At 43.3% G+C, this 13,725-nt stretch overlaps 1 protein-coding gene across 1 annotated transcript; it reads right to left on the bottom strand.

The window, feature by feature from the left end:
* Positions 1-1,242: 1,242 nt before the first annotated feature.
* On the bottom strand, positions 1,243-13,489 carry LOC306926257 (uncharacterized protein; the record flags this gene model as incomplete). Its single annotated transcript, XM_079505524.1, has 9 exons — positions 13,388-13,489; positions 12,038-12,189; positions 7,453-7,551; positions 6,200-6,331; positions 5,422-5,544; positions 5,225-5,296; positions 4,351-4,413; positions 4,011-4,119; positions 1,243-1,856 (listed from the first exon to the last, which is right to left on the bottom strand). Exons 1-9 carry the CDS (start codon positions 13,485-13,487, stop codon positions 1,243-1,245), a joined length of 1,464 nt encoding a protein of 487 aa, XP_079361650.1. The 5' UTR covers positions 13,488-13,489.
* Positions 13,490-13,725: the final 236 nt, after the last annotated feature.

Below are 13,725 nucleotides of genomic sequence, written 5' to 3' on the forward strand. Positions count from 1 at the left end.
CCGGGATCCAAACTTACAAAACATATGTTATTTATAAATCACTTAATTTACTAGAATGTCTAATTTTTTATATAGAATTTTATTTTACATTCAAAAGAAAATGTACTTAAAAGCAAGTACCCCAAGACTTTAACTCAAGTACAAATTTGGCTGAGCCACTTTCACTACTTTAACTCAAGCATTTTTTAAACATTTTGTCCACCACTGTGTGTGCTTACTTGTCCCATTTTTGGAGGCAAGGTTATGTTCTTTATTTAAATTTTTGTTTGTATCATCCATACTCAGTTAAACTTAACAAAACCAAGTTTAGTTAACCCAATTAAGTTACATTATTTATCAACTTTTATAAACTATTTACCAACTACCAAATTTTGGTCATGTAATACGTGTTATTTGAGAATGAATGAATTATTAATGAATTGATAACGCTTTTTTTTTGCGTTATAGGTATATAGGTGGTAGTACCACAATAATATTCAGTCAGATTCATTCATTCTCAGATGATAACAATGAATACATACTGTATAGTCTGTATTGTAACCATCCCTGCAATAATAATTGTGTAGGTAGGGTGAGGGTCCATGTGTACGTGCCTTAACCGCTAGACCAGTGGTGTTGCCAAGGTAAAATAACAATTCTTGTGGTACTACCACGTAACCACCTAATAAAGCCCATGTGTACCTTTATTATAATGCGCCATCCAGGTTAAAGGTTCATGCTAGTGTTTGTGTAGGAGAAACCAAGAACCACCTGGCAGTATATGTATAATAATTTATTAGGATAACATCTTTACAATTAAAATGATCATACTGGTTAATCAGTATTTAATCAGATAGTCTACAGCCAAATAATGACAACGTAACATCAGCTGTACCTGACTTATTGTCAACTTATTTCAGTTCTAGAACTTTCTAGTGTTCAATCTTGACCAGTAATACTTGGTGAATGTGTTAATTAATGTGCTCTGTTCACAACAAATACAAAACTAAAAAAGTAGATAAAAGTCCTTTTTCATCTTCAGTTTGTTTTCTTTAACTATGTTTGATGATTGTATCTTTACAAAACAACCATACAGCAGCTTAATTGATTGTACATATAGTAGGCAAATATTTTCTTTTACATAAGAAAGAAGTTACAAGAAAAAAAACACGAGGACGTTTTAGTGTAAAATAAATGTATAAAACCGGACCACAAAGACATTTGTTCTTCTGAGCAAAAAAAGAAAGCAAACTCATCCTGTCATCATCCCAGGAAGGATTGGTGGAGTGTGGCAGGGGCCACAGGCTGCTGGGGCCCGGGGCCTCCAGATGGAACATGCATGATGGTGCTTAGAGAAGTAACAGGGGTGGCCTGAGCCCACAGGACCCCAGGGTTACCGAAAGGGGGCATCATGCCACCTCCCGGGGGCACCATGCCCGGAGGCATCATGCCACCTCCCGGGGGCATCATGCCACCTGCCGGAGGCATCATGCCACCTCCCGGGGGCATCATGCCACCTCCCGGGGGCATCATGCCACCTCCCGGGGGCACCATGCCCGGAGGCATCATGCCACCTCCCGGGGGCATCATGCCACCTCCCGGGGGCATCATGCCACCTCCCGGGGGCATCATGCCACCTGCCGGAGGCATCATGCCACCTCCTGGCGCCCACGCCGCCACGCCTCCCCCAGGCTGGGCGGGCCACGGTGAAGCAGGGTTGAGCCACGGGCTGGTGGAGCCAGGGGCCAGGCTGCTGCTGAACGGGCCCTGCTGTCCCCAGGGCATGTTGGCAGGAGATGGATAGGGGGAGCCCCCTGCTGGCTGGCTGGAGTAGTTGGCGAGGATCTGAGATTTGGACAGGGTGGGCCGAGGGGGACCTTGGGAGAGAGGAGACAGGAAACACAAGAAGAGCTGGGAGGTTTGTCTATCCTGGTCTCCTCTCCTCCTTCTTATCTCCTTCACTCTTTGGCAGAGGGACACACTATGGGGTTCACGCTGTTTTCTCTGTGCACTTTGCAAGTTGCTCTGGATAAAATGTTCCTTAAAATGTTCCCCTAAATTGTATTTGTTAATTTGTTTACAGGCTTGGTCAAATATACAAACCCTATTGTGGGACATGTTTCTGTAGTGGGGTGTCAAGGTCTTTTAACACAGGAAGCGACTGACATCATAAGATGCAATCCCAGTAGCAGCCATCAAATGCCACATGGCCTGAACTAGCGACTATGTATCTAATCAATTATATGAGGTAAAAGAGTGGTGCCGTGCATGTCACGTGTGTAATATATAATACAGATGATAAGCTTAATTGCCTTGCAGTTTAGTTAAAGGGGAATGGGAGAATTTTCTGGTCCCCGGGGGAAGGATTATTATTATTTTTTTTAATATAAATGTTTTATCCCACAATTTTGTAACCCATTTTTTCACCCAGTGTCAATTATCTAATGTAATCCTGGGCGCTACACTTCCTCTGCCAACCTGGGGGGGGCAGCAGACTGACCTCATGCTTTCTTCTATGCATGAGGAGTCCAAGCTGCTTCTTTTCACCTGACAGGGGGAGTTTCCCCGGCCGGACGTAGTGCGTGGAAGGAACACGTTATTCCGACCAGTTCCTTTCCCCTCCATCAGGTGCCCCGGCTGGCCAGGGGGAGGTAGTTTAGAGACCAGGATTACTGCATGTCTTTGTGAGGGTACCTACCCTAGGGGACACGGGGAGAACATGCAACCTCCGCACAGAAAGGCCCTTTCGCCAACCCCGCCTCGGGTATGGGCACTGATGACGCGGAGGAGGGAACACGCCCCCAGTGCCCACTGCCCACAGGACCTTTTCTTTTAAAGCTTCCCCCAGCTGATGGCTGCTCAGAGGGTAATGATGAGTGCATGCATGGGGGCAGGAGCAGTTAGGGGTTAAGTGTCTTGCTCAGGGACACTTCGACATGTACAGTATGCTGAGACGGCCAGGGGAGTCGAACCGGCGACCTCCCAATACCCAGAGGGCCTCTCTACCCACTCAGCTATACTACATTTATTATGACAGTTAAATATTTGAGATGGGTTCCCTCATGCGTTGCCAGAAGAGGGGTCATGTGCTGTTCTTCCATGGGGGGTGGAGTGTGTGTGTGTGTGGGGGGGGGGGTCCGTGCAGTGTAACGTGGGAACAGGGGGCTTCCTGAGACGGGTTCTGATTAATGCCCAGTAAACACTGACGCTGTCCAAGGACCATGATACCATACTGGACCATCAGCATGGCTTGGACCTGATCCATGTGGTCATGGGAATGCGTGTGTGTGTGTGTGTGTGTGTGTGTGTGTGTGTGTGTGTGTGTGTGTGTGTGTGTGTGTGTGTGTGTGTGTGTGTGTGTGTGTGTGTGTGTGTGTGTGTGGCACTGTGTGTGTGTGTAAACACATGCCATGATTTTGTAAATGTAACCTTACTGCACCTATAATATTTGTGCCCTTGTATGCATCTCCTTTGTGTGGACATAAATGGTTAAAATGTATATCTACTATACAAACACACATAACTGCACACACACACACACACACACACACACACACACACACACACACACACACACACACACACACACACACACACACACACACACACACACACACACACACACACACACACACACACACACACACACACACACACTTCGCAGAGGTTATGTGAGGACGTGAGTCACAATTAACTTACCAACTTCCTGCATAGTAATGATAATATTGACATTGAGGGATGTTGTTCTATTCATTGTTAGATGTTATGCCAGGCAGATCAGAGTACGATGTAAATTATGGTATAAAGCAGGCTGGAACCCAGGCTAGAGAATTAACGTGTCTCCAACCTCCAGCCAAAATCAGATCATTTTTTATTTTGGTTGTAGGTTTGGAAGGTAACCAGTTAATTTCTATTCCTAAAATATATTTATTTATTTAAAAAAAAATCCTTCCCACATAAATGTGACAACTTCTAAGAACTAGTTCTTCACTAGTTATTAACTAACCAGTTTGACTAACTAACTAACTCACCTTGTGGACCATTGGGTGAGGTGGGTGGGGTGGTGATGGCTGGCTGGAGTTCTTCCCCCTTTGGCTCAGAAACACTGAAGATGTCCATCAGTTCATCTCTGGATGATGTCTGTAAGCAGTAAGCACACAACATTATATGGATGATGTCTGTAAGCAGTAAGCACACAACATTATATGGATGATGTCTGTAAGCAATAAGCACACAACATTATATGGATGATGTCTGTAAGCAGTAAGCACACAACATTATATGGATGATGTCTGTAAGCAGTAAGCACACAACATTATATTGCGCTATATTTAATTACCTGCTACATTATATTGGGCTATATTCAATTACCTGCATTGGTGGTCCTGTTGGGGAGCTGGGTAGTGGGCTGAATATGTTCACACCATCTGGGACCTTTATAAACATAGACACAAAATCATAAAATGCATTTCCATGTGGTGTCATGTTTGTTTGTTTTACACAGAGGACCACTTTGGAAATATTAATAATAAGTGCTCATCCTCTGGATCATCTCCTTTTTTTCAATCAATCACTAAATCAATCAATCAATATTATTCCAAAACAATATGAACGTTTTCCCATCCATTTAATTTGTTTTAGTACCATTTTGGAAACACCAGTCCAACCCCTCGACAAATGGGTTGGACGTCATGCTTGTTTGTTTTACACAGAGGGCCACTTTGGAAATATTAATAATAAGTGCTCATCCTCTGGATCATCTCCTTTTTTCCCTTTTTTTCCAATCAATCACTAAATCAATCAAACAATAGTATTCCAAAACAATATGAACATTTTCCCATTTATTTTTATTTTTTTAGTACCATTTTGGAAACACCAGTCCAACCCCTCGACAAATGGGTTGGACTGGTTTAGTTATTTCACATTTGAGTGAAGAATGGGGAGAGAACTCATATCTATTGAAGCTTATTTATAAATGGGGCACAGGGCCGATCTAGACTTAGGTTAAATTACTTCTCAAGCCTTCACTCTCACTTTGTTTATCTTATTAATATTCCTCTATTCTCCAAGAGAGAGAGAGTCTGGAGAGAGAGACTCTCTCTCACTCACACTCACACTCACACACACACACACACACACACACACACACACACACACACACACACACACACACACACACACACACACACACACACACACACACACACACACACACACACACACACACACACACACACACCCCCACCTTTGGCTGAGAATCTGTGTTGTCCTCCAGAAGTAATAAGGAACTGTTCTGAGAGTCCAGGGCCTGGTCGGGCTGCAGGGTGGGGGAGTCAGGAATGGAATGGGATTACAGGCTATTAGGCTAATATTGGAAACAGATTTTTCTCCCTTTAAAGTAAAGACATTGGATGTTATATTTACATTGAATGCTATATTTACATTGAAAGGGATATTGACATTGTCTTGTGTTCCTTCTGTCTGGACGTCTGTGTCTGTTGTCCCAGCTGTCTCCTGGTCCAGACTTTGGCAGACCGTCGTGATGTCATCCAGGACAGGGTCTGCCTGTTCAACAGCAAAACAAAACTCACTTGGTTTGTACACACTGAACATTGCTGCAGTCAGTACAGCACCACTGTGTCCCAGTTCAACAGTACATGTTCCAGTAGCGCACACAGGTACTGCCAGGAACAGCCCATTTACCAGCCACCAGCACACCCCACAGGATTCAAACTAGCAACTGTTGTAGCATAAGCCCATTTCTGTAACCTCTAAGCAGCCTTAAGCTCCTGTCCGACCTGCACTGAAAACCATAAATCCACTGGCAATGTTGCCAATGTTTCATACTGGCATAATCCTGGAAAAGGGCAAGACTTTGTTCTAAGTAACTTTAATTTCCTTGTAGAGGCAAGAAGATACATGCATGTACAGACAGTTGTTTAGAACTATGTTTGTTAACCTACGTACGAGTTCACATTATTTAGATTTGTTTTGACCGATAGCATGTTGTTTAGACAGATGGCAGGTTCTATGTTTACCTGGTATCCTAGTAACTTTGAAGCATTACGTTGTTCTCTTTGCAGTCTACTTATATGTAACTATTTCTTTACCTAGTTGTTTAGAGTTCATGCTTACTCTGCTTACTTTGATCTCACACTTGTCAGTAACTCTGGATAAGAGTGTCTGCTGAACGTGTTATACTACAGTAATGTTGTGTTACCAGGTTGGCAGTCTTGATGTAGAAGAGACAGTAGCCTTGAGGCTGGTGGTAAATGTACGCCAGTGCTCTGGGGTCAGACTCGTCCTTCCTTAGAGAGCTGATCCTGTCACTGCCGTGGTCGTGCTCCACCACCTGACGGAGACAGAAAGGTCACGTTAGTTAAAACACAGACATCTGTGAAAACAGCAGATTTGAATCTAATTTCAAACCACATAGGATTATGGTTCAAAACAGAGTAGCAAACATTTTGGTGTTGTTTGGACTGTTGGACATGATAAAAACTAAGCTATTTCAAATCTGGATAGCATAAAAAGTGGGATTTGGGCAGTAATTGTGATCAGATTGTAGCCTCAGACCTAAAGATCAGATTTGAGGAAGAAGTTTGGATTTGCCTGCAGTCGGAAACAAAGCCTTGAGATTGTGAGGATTGTACTTTCCACCCTGATCTGCGGGCTGAGTGCATACTGTACATAAGTTGGCAAAAGAGACTATGTGGGACAAGATGCAGAGATGACACTATAGGCTAGGGAGATGTTTCTTCTATAAATCAACAACTTCAGGAATAAGACATTTCATAATATTTCCCACAGTTTGCAGTTATTTTATGAAAATATGAACCCAAGTGAAGTCAATCCAAGGGCAGTTCAACATCAGCATGACAATGAGGGTCCACAACCCAAAGGTTTAAAAAACCCACTCCCAGAGTCCCAGCCCTGTAGAGCAGCTTTACATAATCAAATATTATATTTCCCAAAGGAAGCCTCTGTAGAACTATAAACAAGCTTCTGTAGAACTACATTTACTTCAGGGAATGTAAATGTAATGTAATTTTGGTTCACTCACTACTTTCTAAGAAGAAGATTAAAATAGGATCACATCCTCATGTCTGCGGACAAAACATATGTTGAGCATCAGTGCTGCTAGCTACATAGACAGAGTGTGTGTGTGTGTGTGTGTGTGTGTGTGTGTGTGTGTGTGTGTGTGTGTGTGTGTGTGTGTGTGTGTGTGTGTGTGTGTGTGTGTGTGTTTGTGTGTGTCCGTGTGTGTGCGCGCCCGTGCGTGCGTGCGTTCATTGGATATCCTGCTGTGCAGCAACTGTAGGCTATGTGTTGCTTTTGGCTACATTCTCTAAACAAGGGTTTATGGCCTCCTAGGGTCTCAGGGGAAGACCAGGGGGGCCGTGAGGCACTGGGACGTGTTTGGCAATGAGGGACTGGGAGGGAAATGGGCTCCAGTAAGACTGAGTCACTCACCCCAGTCCTCTCATCCACGATCTTCAGCCCGCTGGTGGAAATCTTCAGCCAGACCCTCTGCTTGTGCCTCCCTTGGCTTCTACCAGCTAGCTCTAGACCCTGAGAAAACACACAGCATTGATTGATTGATTGATTGATTGATTGCTGTTTAATGTCTCATTAGGGAATTAATTTTGTGTCAGTGTGTGTGTGTGTGTGTGTGTGTTTGTGCTCGCGTGCAAATACATAGATACACTCACAAGTGCATATATTTACCTTTATTTCTATCTAACTACATCAAAATCTTCAAGCTTATATTTATTATGTTCATTGTGTACATAATGTATTGAACACTTTTATTGTTGATATACTGTTAGTGTAGTGTATGTCCATTTTACTGGTATACAGTACACTGCCAGTGTGCATATCAACAGTACTGTAAAATAACTAATTATAACAAGGGCAGTCTGTTTTAGCCCAATAAGTTCATTACATTAACAATACTACATGAACAAACTAAGCAGGACATATGTACTGCATAAAAAATAAAAAATAAAATTAAATAACGATTACCGTTTCCAAATACAGAAATGCATCATTTACAATGTACGTTAAGAAAGATTTCAAAATTCAAACAAAGTCTGCATATCTTCTTGCTACCTAATTCACACCAGTCCCGGAGGTAGTCACACTACACGAGTCATCCATCTAACTCACACACATTTTACACATATCTAGCTCAGTACTCTGCCTATACATGCACCACATACATACAGTATGAAACTCCATTATTGCACAATACTTAATGCACAATCCCTACACACACACACACACACACACACACACACACCCACAGGGAGTGCAGTGCCAGGTATCGAGTCGGTCGGACCCACGGTTCTCCAGAACCACCACAAAAGGCTCTGGTCAGGCTCTGCCAGTGGGCCTAATGAGGCCAACTCCTTTCACCTGGGCCAGGCTCTGCCAGTGGGCCTAATGAGGCCAACTCCTTTCACCTGGGCCAGGCTCTGCCAGTGGGCCTAATGAGGCCAAATCCTTTCACCTGTGCAATTTCCAGCCTCTGCCTCAGCCAATTGAGGCTCAACCAATCAGGCTCTGCCAGTGGGCCAAATTGATTGCCAAGTACACTTTTCAGTTTGCAGTCTGCAGTCTTCACACACAGATCTCCATGTGGAACACCGGCTGACAGTTAAAACGGGTGCTATGACAACGTATATCATTAGGTTCCCAAGTTGCATCGTTCCCAAGTAGGCCGGAGGCCGACTGCGACGGGCATGTACAGGTCTAGTTAACAATAAAGAGACAATATGACGTAATGAGGAAAAATATGACATACATTTTCCCTTCATTGTCAATGGCGTTTAAAAAAAAAAACATTGAACTAAAAACAAACATTAAACCTGTATATAAGTAAAATAAATAAATTAAATACTATATGCAATATGCACAATAAGCCATAAAAACACTGAAGTTGAGAGAAAGAAGACCATACAATAAAAAAAATTGCATTTTAAATAGCTGACCCTAACCAAACCTCAGTAAAACTATACCTAAACCTTAACCCTGACCTCAGTAAAAGTATGTTTTGGGGGCACGGTGGCACAGTTGGTATAGTGCTGTCGCCTCACAGCTAGAAGGTATAGGTTCGATTCCCGCTCGGGACGCTGTGGGTGCTGGCGGCATGTTTCCTCCTCTGCTTCATCAGTGCCCATACCCGAGGCGGGGTTGGCAAAAGGGCCTTTCTGTGTGGAGTTTGCATGTTCTCCCCGTGTCCCCTAGGGTAGGTACCCTCACAAAAAACATGCAGTAATCCTGGTCTCTAAACTGCCTCCCCTGGCCAGCCGGGGCGCCTGATGGAAAGGAACTGGTTGGAATAACGTGTTCCTTCCACGCGCTATGTCCAACCAGGGAAACTCCCCCCTGTCAGGTGTAAAGGAGCAACTTGGACACTCAGGCATGAAGGAAGCATGAGTTCAAGTCCGTTGCTCTCCCCATGTCCCCCATGTATGGGGACTAGGTTGGCAGAGGGTGTGCAGAGCCCGCGATCACATTAGATAACACACAGAGGTGAAAAATGGGTTACAACATCGTGGGATAAAAAATAAAAAATAAAGTATGTTTTACCTAACCTTAACCCAAAAAGCCCACAAAAGTATATATACAGAGAGGGTGGGGTCCTGAGAGGATTCTCACCCTGGAGAATAGACCTTCAACAACACAAAACAGCCTTTGTTTTTCGGTGAGCGAGTAGCGAAGTACTTTTGTTGGTTATACAAGATTTCCTTACATATCGCCACATACATTTTTATGGAGGTGTGTATTTCTGCATCTTTGTGGGTGTATCCTACATGATGCCCTGACCAATCAAATTAAGCCATGGTAAGGGCCACATCTATAAACCCAGTGTGTGTGACACAAAAAGAAAAAGCCAGAGTACTGCAAGTCTCCATGCAGTCCTTATTGTGAAGAAAGAAGCCGAAATGATGAAGACCTTTTATTGGGCATCCTGGTTCTCTGCTGCCTGGCAGCAGTGTGCCTGACCTCAGGTAAGGACACATATGCAGACACGTTATGCACAGGCTTACAATATACTATACCTGTACTGTACACAGTGATCATCATTAAAATGAAACTGTGTGTCGGCCATATTAGTCCACACCCACGAAACTACTTGCAACTATACTTGCAACCATTATCCCCAAATTGCACCGGTCTGCAACTGGTCAGTCCAGATCGCTGTGATTTCTGGTGGACACTGCTCTGGTTGCAGGTTGTGTGACTAGTTGCATCGGTGTGAACTGGGGCCTGGGATTAACATAGGCTAGGTAAACAATAGGTGCATTCATTGTTTACCTGGTATAGCTAGTTTCATTGAGGCCCTACGAGTACATGCTTACTCTGATCTCAAACCTCTGGATAAGAGCGTCAACCGTCTTCTAAATTCCTACATTTTAAATTACTTGACCACATGCATGACCATACACACATGCACAGTCGTGCACAGATGTTATGTGAGGACAGCCTCAATGCTAGTGAACACATTAGGTCAAGGGTGAGCATATTAGCTGGATAATAATAATATTAATACAGTTTACCCTTTGACCCTGAGCAACGTCAGTGTGTTGGTTCAGCTGCAATCGTAGAGGTCAAGGAATGAAATGTGACCCGTCGATGGTTAGGGTTTCTCGAACCCCCTGAATCAAGCACATCAAATAGATCCCATAACCCTGTGGTTAGTCCCATGACCAGCAGCAGATTCTTCATCCATGAGGTAGAATTAAATTCATCCACTGGGTCCACTAAAATGCATCCCAGTAGAGGCTGTAGCCTCAGTGACACTACACTGGTCATCAAATGACCCGGTCATTTGGTCATCAAATGACCCGGTCATTTGATGACCAAATGACCGGGTCATTTGGTCATCAAATGACCCGGTCATTTGATGACCAAATGACCCGGTCATTTGATGACCGGGTCATTTGATGACCGGGTCATTGGTCAGTAGGACACCAGTTATCATACTATGATTTGATCCCCAGCCGGTCGTACCATTTGATGCATGTCAGTCCCCTACTCTCTCTCTCCACACTATCTGTCAATAAAGGCTAATATAAGAAAAGCAGAACAAAAAATGAGAATGAATTACCATTCCAAGTCCGAATAATGATCAAAGGCAGTATCTATTCTCTATTGCGTATCACTTGATAACATACATTGGTGTCAATATTATTCGTGATCAAATGTCAGCCCTCAGACAGACAGACAGACAGACAGACAGACAGACAGACAGGTTTATTTTGGCAGTGTGGGTCCTTGCTGGCCTCATGCCGCATGGGTTTGTTTTCTCAACAGCACTCAATAGCACCATACAATGGACAGTGATTTGGGGTCACAGACTCATTTTCATGGGTCATGAGTAAATACCCCATTTGTTTAACCATTACTACAAATGATTTTCCCGGTACATATAGGCTACTGTAAATACATCACATTAAAAAAATCTAATTGTAAAAAGAAATTCGAAAAATGACTTCTACACACCCAGTCTCACCTACTGTTTGTCGCCTACACAGACAAACAGTAGGTGAGATTTAATGTTAAAGATGGAGTGCCGTGATTTTTGTATTTTTTCCAGTTTTTCCATGTGTTTATGAGGTGAAAGTACTTCATTAGACCCCTTGGTGTGGTTGTTGATGTTGTTGAAACCTTGACAGTCAAACGTGCCAAGGAAAAAACTATATATAGTTATAGTGACATCACAATATTATCCCTTCCCCTAACTCCTCCCCCTTTATCATAAAACAACAGCTGTGGGTGCGGCTTCAGTTATAGATCACCACTCATCACCACCCACCAAGCAAACTTAACGAACTGGTGGGCGTCTCCACATAAAAACAACATTTTAACAAATAATGGACACTTATTTGAAAAAGTTCTCCCTCCTTAATATTTACTACCTGTTGATCATGTTTTAGGGTGGATCTCAAATATTTAAAAAAAATCAAATCTGAAATTTTCTTTCACGTTGCGATGCGGCAGCCGTGTGAGCTTGTAGATTTGGGTGTGGAGTTGAAACAGAGCATCCTACCTTGAGTTTCATCATGGCGTCCACACACATCTTGTCCCCCTGTGCCTCGACCACCGGGTCCACGCCGATCAGCTTGGCCTTGTAGCGAACGCCGTCTCCATGGAAACGGGAGGCGGGGTCGCCGGGCATCTTGGCTACCGCCGCGGCCGCCCCTGGGAACACGAACACAACTCTTAATGGAGCGTAGCGGCGGGAGCAAGCCAACAGCACGGGTCAGAAAACGCCCACACATGACACATCCCTCTGTGTGTGTGTGTGTGTGTGTGTGTGTGTTACTATACTTGTAAGGGCCAATTGTCCCCACAAGTAGAATTTGAGAAAACATTTAGTTTTGTCATCACAAGTGCGTGCGTGCGTGCGTGCGTGCGTGCGTGCGTGCGTGCGTGCGTGCGTGTCAAAAAATACATTTGACGCATTAAGTTGTCCCTGCCTGCTGAGTCCTGACTCATTGGCTTTTAGTCAATGTTTGATTTCTCTCCTGGGAATTATACAGTCTGTGTTTATGGGAATGTCAATGTGTGTTAAACTGTGTGTTTAGTTGTGACAAAGGTTCTATTTAACACCATTAAATCCACTGTGTAATAGCCACCATCCGCCACGTTTTATTGATGTATTCAATGCTAGTCCTACTGTGACTGCTATTTGTATTTAGATGTGTTTTACATAGATTAAGCTTTAAATGTGGTTTGATGAGTTGAGTTCTATGGCCACTGAAACCTGCACGTTAAAACACCCTCTTGAATGATTAAAAAAATTCATAGCCATCAAGAAAGTAAACATTCTATTTTTCACTACTGAAATGAATAAACATTTTGAAGAAATGCTATTTTTATTGCAGTGGCAGTGAGACAGAGCCTGGCCCAGTTCACACAGAGGTTTTAGATTCAGCCAAAATGAAGTTCAGGGGTTAGGCTCCATTTCTGAAATGAATGTTTCCTTCTTTTCTTTTTTGCATGAGTTTCTTTGCTGATAAGAGTATGATCTTGAGGCAAAACAAAGTTCAAAGGCAGAAGCAACATGGGGCTTTAAAGAGCTTTAACAGATGACATTTGACAATCCTTCAGTCTTTATTTCATCTAGAGTAGACAGTACATGTACTGCTGGCAAGAAGCTATTCTTTTACAGCTGCTGAAGTGGAATTTAAACCCCCGCTAAGAAATACGATTCCCTATAAAAAAAAAAGAGCACTGCTGCACGCACGCACGCACACCCACGTGATAATATACACACACACGCACACACACGTGATAATATAGAGTAGTATATTCAATGAGTTTTACCTCTAAAAGATATAAAGCACATTGGAAAGCCTTCACATGAACAAACCCATAGGTGTAAGAAGTGTTCTACCTTTCTTACTGGACAGCCAGGTTCTGACAGCACTCTGGTTCTGGTTCTGAGCTTCAGGAGCGCTAGCAGCTGCATTCACCTCCTCCTGGACTGTCTCCATAATGCTGGGCTACCTGAAAAAAACCCAGGTTTAGTGAACCTGGAGGAGGAAGAGATGGACATTTAGCCAAGTGGGAAAAGTTTGGTATGTGTGTTTTTTGTTTTCTAAGAGAACCTCGACACTCAATACATAAAATGTATTGCCTGACAAAATGTACGCACGATCGCACTACGCATATATCTTGGTGGATTCTCTTGAAAACAGAAATACTATAAATCATCAAAACGACCACGTATTT

Source organism: Electrona antarctica, assembly GCF_951216825.1.
Source record: "Electrona antarctica genome assembly, chromosome: 7".
NCBI lineage: Eukaryota > Metazoa > Chordata > Actinopteri > Myctophiformes > Myctophidae > Electrona > Electrona antarctica.